The 7,954-nt window shown below is 39.4% G+C and overlaps 3 protein-coding genes across 4 annotated transcripts in view; 2 read left to right on the top strand and 1 right to left on the bottom strand.

Moving 5' to 3' along the window:
* LOC113212276 (uncharacterized) overlaps positions 1-7,954 on the top strand; it is a 30,620-nt gene that overhangs the window by 529 nt on the left and 22,137 nt on the right. The window lies entirely within an intron of this gene.
* Positions 336-3,201, top strand: LOC127749118 (uncharacterized). Its single transcript, XM_052265952.1, has 5 exons — positions 336-1,388; positions 1,480-1,641; positions 1,734-1,852; positions 1,936-2,432; positions 2,508-3,201. The coding sequence occupies exons 1-4, from the start codon at positions 1,256-1,258 to the stop codon at positions 2,281-2,283; spliced, it is 762 nt and encodes a 253-aa protein (XP_052121912.1). The 5' UTR covers positions 336-1,255; the 3' UTR covers positions 2,284-2,432; positions 2,508-3,201.
* Positions 4,886-6,526, bottom strand: LOC127749119 (uncharacterized). Its single transcript, XM_052265954.1, has 6 exons — positions 6,386-6,526; positions 6,193-6,312; positions 5,987-6,109; positions 5,854-5,904; positions 5,408-5,765; positions 4,886-5,312 (listed from the first exon to the last, which is right to left on the bottom strand). Exons 5-6 carry the CDS (start codon positions 5,631-5,633, stop codon positions 4,897-4,899), a joined length of 642 nt encoding a protein of 213 aa, XP_052121914.1. The 5' UTR covers positions 5,634-5,765; positions 5,854-5,904; positions 5,987-6,109; positions 6,193-6,312; positions 6,386-6,526; the 3' UTR covers positions 4,886-4,896.

The following is a 7,954-nucleotide window of genomic DNA, read 5'->3' as shown; positions in this document are numbered from 1 at the left end:
CAACATTTCTAAAAGTAAAACTTATGCTGCTCGTGCTTACTTCGAAATAAATAAATAAACAGCTAACCAGCTAACTCTTCAGCTAACTCTTTCTTAAGTACTGCTTAAATTTTCATAGCAAGCACCCTACCCCCCACCACCGAACTTGTTAGCTAGAACCGAAAGGTCGAGGCGTTCTACTCTACAGAATCCGAGCTCCAAAGAAGTGGAGGGGCGGCCGAACTCCGAACCCGAAGACAGAAGTAATGCTGCGACGACCAGGGTCGACCATGGTCGATCATGGTTGGCGAATGAAAAGCACCCATGGTGTCTGAAATTAGATGAGAGTTAAATTTTAACATATTCAGGATTCAACATGAGGATTAGATGAGTTAATATGAGTTAGCGGACGCGCAAGCTCGGTATGAAAAATAAAGCGCTCAGCTAGGACGAGCGGCGGGGACGTCTGCTAGCTCATATTAACTCATCGAATCCTCATGTTGAGTCCTGAACATGTTAAAATTTAACTCTCATCTAATTTCAGACACCACAATAACCAATTTTAGCTAAAATAGTGAGCCGCCAGCAACCCATACACAGCCGTGGAGGGAGGGATGGATCGGTGGATGCAGGTGGATGGGTGCGGTTTGACGCACCCCCTGCATTTTTAATCCCATCCCTTCCCCGAGCCGCTCCACTTTTTCACCAACCTTTCCCTGCTTAGTTACTGGCCGCATTAACGCCGTTGCTCTCCTGCCAACATAGGCCTATAGGCCTCGGCAACGTTCTCAGAGAGTTTCCTCCAGTCTCTAGTGCAAGTTATCAGGTAAGTCGTGTCCTGCGGCCGTCTGATGTGTCTGGATTTATGGGTCATTGCTGCGAGTCGTGGGGAACAAAAGTGGCCAACTTTCATGTAGCTCTGCGGCCAAGGCCGGGGGCGCCGGGGCAAGGAGTTAGCAACATAACCTCCCAGGTTATACAGTTAAGCGCGGAAGATGCGGACTTCCGCGCGGCTCGGGCGGAACTTACGCACGCATGCGGAACTTTGCGGAACTTTGCTTATTTAGCCCAGAAACGGGTGAACACTTGTATTTTTGGAAAGGGGGAGGAGCAAGGAGTAATATTCTGCAAAAATTTGGTTAATTCAAAGGCAAAGAACGGTGCTGGGAAACTTATAACGACTGTTGGCCCTATTTGCCCGGTCTAGACTACAAGCGCGCTCTATCGACGGTGTCGAAACCTTGTATCAAAACAAAAACAAACCACTCATCGTTTAATGATTACTCTTTCTCTGATAAATTTTATTGACTTTATGATGGATGCGTTATTTGATGAGTTTTTGCACCACCTCGACCATTTTGTTCACATTTTAGAGGTTGAGTACGAGCTCATAGCTGAAATATTGTTAGGTAAGAAACATTGCACTCTGGATTTTCTATTTTGCATGTTTACTTTCAGAGGTTCAAACAAGACTTAACATTGAATTATAATTTATTGCAGATTTTGATGACGAGGAGTTGGATGAAAATGAAGAACTTCAAGGTAACATGGGTAATATGTATGGCCAATTAGCAGAACGTTTTGAGGCTGTGTTTGGCAACGTCTTACTTGAAGAGATGGCGTTCACTGAAGACGAGGAAGACTTAGTCCTAGATGTTTTTTGTACGTCCACATCTCTATGTCTCTTTTGCTTCTCTGACAGACTTTCTTAGCTGTGTGGAAACTATTTCTCATTGCCTTGGTGTGTTTTGCAGATGGTTGTAATGACAGGGTAATCGACTGGAGAGCAAGATTACCCCAAATGGAATACTTAAGAACCCTGGAAGATCCCTATTTTTTGAAGCACTTTCGTATGGACCGGGAAACATTTGAGGTAATTATTGTATTGCTTTCAGTAATGTCCGGCTTGAAAGAAGCTGATAGCTCAAATTTTTTAATGTTTTTTTCTTCTTACAGGTGCTGCTTGTCGTAATAGGCAACCACCTGGTTGATAATAATCAACTTATTCGGCTAAGAACTGAGATGGATAAGTGTATTTTGATGGTCCTCTGGATACTCTCAAATATGGACACTTTCCGTAGCACTGGTGTTACCTTTGGAGTATCTCCCGGAACTGTGCATTGTCACTACATTGTGGTGATCCAAGCCCTCAGGGAGTTAGCCACGAGGTACATCAAATGGCCATCACAAGAAGAACGCCGTAGAATGAAGGAGATGATGGAGCAACGGACTGGGTTTCCAGGTGTTGTGGGTTACATTGATGGGACTCTTATAAGAATTACCGCTCCAGAAATTCTTCCTTGAGAATGTCGATTGAAAGAGCATTTGGTAGACTGAAGGGGAAATTCCGGCGCCTAATAAAGCTGTACACTAAACGATATGTGTTCTGTTTGGACCATGTCATGGCCTGCTTCGTCCTTCACAATTTTATTATTTTAAGAGGAAGAGACATGGTGGGTATTCTATGAATATCTCAACACAGTACCTGTCCACTTTACTGCACTCTAACGTATTTTCCTCTCATTTAGGATGGTATTTGCATTATGCAGGCGATTGCTCCCAATCATGAAGTAGACATGGCAGTACTAGAAGAACATGATGAAGATGACTCTCAAGCTCACCCACAAGGAGTACCTGCACATGCTCAGCATCCCCTCCTAGCACAGTCGAAGGTAGCAGGTGTCAATAAAAGGGAAGTCATTGCTGATAATCTGTTCAATATTTTTAACGAATTGTAATAAGTTATTTTACTATCCTTCATTACTCTGTGATCTCAACTAATTTTAAATGGATACTGTTGACTTTTAATTGCCTGTAACTGTTACTATGTGTTCATTTAAAAAATGAATGTATTTACTGGGTTTGTAGCCCGCCCTTCTGCTTTGAAAAAGCTATCTAGTTTTAAATCATTTTTCAAATAACTGAAGTTGCAGGCGTTTAATTTGTATTAACTTTAGCTTCCACCAGACCATATCACTCACTCACAGGTAGCCAAAGAATATTTTTCTATGTTGTGTTGTGAAAGATACTTATGTTCTGATTAATCTGCAGAAAATTAATTGAGCTACATGTTTACATCCAATATTATTTACTTTCTAGTCTCTCTTTCTGTCAAAATTAAATTGTCACTTGTGAATATTGCACTTTTAAATCATTATTAATTCAGTTTTGATGTTTGGGTGAGTTAAAAATCAATAAATGCAGTAAATTGATTTACCTTAATGTGAAATTTTATTTCATACATCATTAAATTATCAGTCTTTATAACAATATGGCTTGTTTTCTTGACTTTTATTGTACTAGTTGTACTAGCACCTAAAATAAACACAATTATTCAAACGTAATTATTAAAATAAATGAGTACTTGAATTGAGAATTCTTAAATTAAACTCCAATTACCATTAAGCAATACGATTAGAGCAATACGATTAGAAAAACTAAAATCACAAAGGATCACATGTATTGATATAAGTTGCATCCATTAACATTGATGATAATTGGTAACAAATCTTTAAAAATACTAAGAAATAAATAAAAAGTTTTTGTACTTAAAAAGATGAGATTAGAACTAGGTTTGACTTGTTCAAGTTACTAAACATCACAGTTATGGTAATACTTTTGGAATTAGAATGTAACTAAAGCAAAATAATTTAACTATTCCTCAGTTCCTTTTTTAGCATTAATGAGTGCCATAGCTACAGTTGCAAGCTGTGACATGGTTTCTTTTCTATCCTCCGAAAGTTGCTTGAGGAAATCCATTTTCTCATCCTTAGCTGATTTTGCGGGCTGCCTCACTTTATTTATTTATTTATTTATTTATTTATTTATTTGGATACATAGGTCCCAGGAGCATTGAGCTCGTATGAAGAGACAATAAAATTTATAAAGAAAATAAGTTTAACAAGGCGGTATATTATTATAAATCAAGGAACTCTTGAAAATATAGAGTGCGTACTCTCTTCTTAAAGGCATTGATGGACAATTGACATATATTCAATGGGAGATCATTATAAAGCTTAACAGCAGCATTAAAAGATGCTTTAAGGCCATGTTTTGTGGTATTGCTTGAGGGTTGATGAATTCGAGAGGATGATCTGATGGAGTAATTGTGGACTTCTTTGTTAGTTGCAATAACAGAGTTAGCTGAGACCTTGCCAGTACTGAGCTTGTGAATATAAATTACTGAGGAGAGTTTGATCTGCACAGAGACAGGAAGGATATTAGAGGCTCTGTAAACTTCAATGGTTGATTCTCTGTAGTGCATATTAAAAATAAACTTTATAGCTCTTCGCTGAAGTACTTCTAGCTCAGTGATTTTGTCCTGAGAGCAATGTCCCCAAGCGCAGGCAAGGTACATAAGATGTGAATTGATAAGAGCAAAGTAGATGTTGCGCAAGATTGCTGGCCTAAGTCCAGTATATCTCAACCTACTCAGGATACCAATAGCAGGAGTCACTTTAGACTTGATGTTGTCAATTTGAACTCTCCAACTTAAAGTGGAGTCAAGGTGTAGTCCCAGATATACAGCACTTTGGCATCTCTCAATGGCTGTATTATTGCAATTAACTTTGTTGTCAGATGACACAACATATCGTGGAGAATGGAAGAAGAGATATTTCGTTTTATCTAAGTTAATAATAAGTCTGTTGTTGTTGAGCCACTCATCAATAGTAAGAAGGTCTTGATTAATACTGTCCATTATTTCCTGTTCAGTGGCTCCTTTATAAATTAATAGTATGTCATCTGCATATAACATGAGGTGGCCATTTAGAGTTATTTCAGATATATCGTTTATAAAGATGATAAATAATAATGGTCCAAGTACTGAGCCCTGAGGCACACCAACTTTTATAACCTGGAGACTGCTAGATACTGAACTAATGGACACATATTGATGTCTGTTAGACAAGTAGGAGTTTAGCCATTTATGAGCTGGTCCTCTTTTCCCCACCTGACGTTACTGCTGGTGCTTGAACCTGCATGGATGTGTGGGTTAGTGGTCTGTGCCACTGCCACCCCAGCAGAGTACGTGAGCTCTGCATCCACTGAGACCATGGACTGCAAAATGGGTTTCAATGCTTCATAGAATTCCCAATGTCTAGGGCGCCCTGACCCACTCCGCTTCAGTGCTGTATTGTACGCCTTGTATTCAGATAATAGCAGATTCATTTTATTCTGGCATGCGCTAGGAGAAAATTTCTTCCCTCTGAGAACCATTTGAGCTGAGATTTTCCAATAAAATTGGTTGTCTTTGTGGGCTTTATAATATTCATCCTTCATGTCATCCCAGACATCAATCAGGGAATAGATAGTAGCCGTGTCCATAACTGCTCCTAAACAGAATATTTTGAAAATGTTAGATATAATTCAAATTTAAAGGGAGAAAATAAGTGAACTTATTAGTGGTTAAAAGGTTAGACTAATATACCTTTTGTGAATGTGACCTTAGCCAACACATCCTCCTCCAGGGAGGGTTCTGCCTGGAAAGTAGGGCACTTGTCAGAGTCACCTCGCAGAAAGGCCATGTGCTTCGTAAAAAGCCCAGGTGAATTCCTGCGGTACTTCTCATCAAGTCTTCTCTTCTTACGGGAGCATTCGTCTGGTGTGACATGGACATTGTGGCTTTCTTTCAGATTTTCAGACACCTTATTCATATTTTCCACAGTAGCCTTAAAAGGCCTTGATGTATTTAAATTGATGCATTCTTGCAAAAAAGCCAGAGTTGCTCTATTGCTCTCCAATGATGTTTCTCTACAAAGAGTGAGTGGTCCAACAGTATCAGCATCCTAAAGAGTTATGGAAATCAGAGGATATATTAATACAAGAAAGAAACAAAAATTTAACAAGTCTAATAACAAATAGGAGTCTCAGTACCTCTTCATTCTCTACAAAAGAGTTAATCTGGTTAAAAACAGGCCAGACCTTCTGCACAGAATAATAAGAATGTTGTAAAGATAAATAAATGCGAATCCAAAAAAAAATGTATTATAACATGCTGATAACTTACCTTGGCAGACTTATTCAATTCATTTTGTTTCAAATCCAGAACATGCTCAAAACACAGCTTCTCTTTCCCGTTATACAACTCCTTAATGAGACAGGCACTGCCTGCATATTCAAGTTCTTTGAACTGGAACAAATAAAAATTTGGGGTGACCAAAGACTCAGCGTGAAGGCTACATACAGACCACAACACAATTCAACTGTACTTACAGTAACCTTGATGGTGCTTTCAGTGCTGTTGTACTCTGTAGCCTCCTCAACAACAACACAGCTGTCATCTAAAGATAAAAGTTTCGCCACTTCCTCAGTAATAAAATCCACAAAAGGCTCCTGACAAGACATTGGAAGAAACATGTAAATACTGAATATATTAGGATGTGAAGTACTTAACAGCTGCCCTCACCTTGTAGAATTTTTTAGGCAAGTTTGATACTAAAACAGTATTAGTAAATAATTGAGGCACAACTTCTTCAGTCAGCTGCTGAAAAGATAGCTGAACCTTATTGTTGTACTTTGTTTCAATTAGACAGGCACTGCCTGCATATTCAAGTTCTTTAAACTGGAACAAATAAAAATTTGGGGTGACCAAAGACTCAACCTGAAAGGATTACATACAGACCACAACACAATTCAACTCTACGTACAGTAACTTTGATTGTGCTCAATGCCATCTCCAAGAGGGTTGTCCAAAATGTCAATCCCATCATCATCGAGAGGTTTGCCCATGTCGTGAACTGGTACTTCAGTCACACTTTCAAACGAAAGTGAATGATTAAGAAATCTAAATGTTTTCAAGTACTCTAGTTTTGAGATCGTTCTGGCATCTTTAGTCTGTAATAAGCGCAGTGTTATTATTTGTTACTTCTGATAGGCCCAACATCACTGATTTTTCATCAACTCACCTCAATAATGGCAGATTTCGACTTTTTATCATGGGTCAACTTGTGGATAGGCCCAAAACTTTTTTTAAATTTTGTCTTGAATGTCAACTAGAAAGAAAGGTTCAATCAGGGAACTAAAAATAACGCTGAGAAATAGATAACGGTTTGTAACGAGCATTTACCTCCATGAAAGTAGTGGGAAGGCCGGAGACTTTGAACTTCTTGCACGATGACACATCTGACACATCCTCAAACTGCAGTTTTTTTGCTGGCGTAGATGTAGAGGCCCCGCACAGCGAAGGCTTGAAAGCCGACGCCTCCGGCGTTCTAATGTGACACGACTTTTTACTCGTTCTTTACCTCCACTCTCACTTCCCTCTTGGAGGTGGGAGAACGAGTATTGTGCTTGGTCTGGTGTAATTTAGACCCTCGATTCATCTCCGTAACCACAACACCTACAGTCATGGAAATCGTAATAAGGCGGACTTTAACCTACCAAAAATTTGAGGAACAACTGAAAATGTCATTGTTAATGATTTCCTGACTAACAATAACCTTTGTACACCATTTTATTGTATTGATATTGTGTATAAACTCTAAGTCGGGAAAAGTTTTTAAGTCGACGAAGTTGATGAAGCGCATGCGTGAAAAACGCCATCGACTAAAGAGCGAACTACAGCGGAGAGCGTGGCCGCAGCCGTAGTTCTACTTCACAATTTGTGGCGGGTGTTCAGTTCTGTTTGAATTTCTTGATAGATCTTGATAGAGATAGTCATTATTTCAACACTTTAACCTTTACACCAGATCTAAATTACACCATACCAAGCATATGTAAAGAACGAGGTTTCTCCATTTGTATCAAACATGTTTGATGCCCTGTTTTTCTTCTTGTTGTGCACTGGCGACGCATCCAACGGTTCCATTTTGATATTATCTTCTAGGTTTCGAACAAACTAACGATTTCCAGTAGCAGCGTTTGCAGCCAAAGTAGGGCCCCATTCGACTCAGATCAGGTTCGCCATGGTTTGCACTTGGGGTGGCGGAATGATACTTGCACGTATTTCACAACGGTAGCCTAGTTTGCTCCGGCC

The sequence above is a fragment of the Frankliniella occidentalis genome, unplaced genomic scaffold, assembly GCF_000697945.3.
Source record: "Frankliniella occidentalis isolate FOCC.00 unplaced genomic scaffold, Focc_3.1 Scaffold33, whole genome shotgun sequence".
Taxonomy (NCBI): Eukaryota; Metazoa; Arthropoda; class Insecta; order Thysanoptera; family Thripidae; genus Frankliniella; species Frankliniella occidentalis.
The sequence above is the reverse complement of the archived record's forward strand: the minus strand, read 5'-3'. Positions and strand labels throughout refer to the sequence as shown.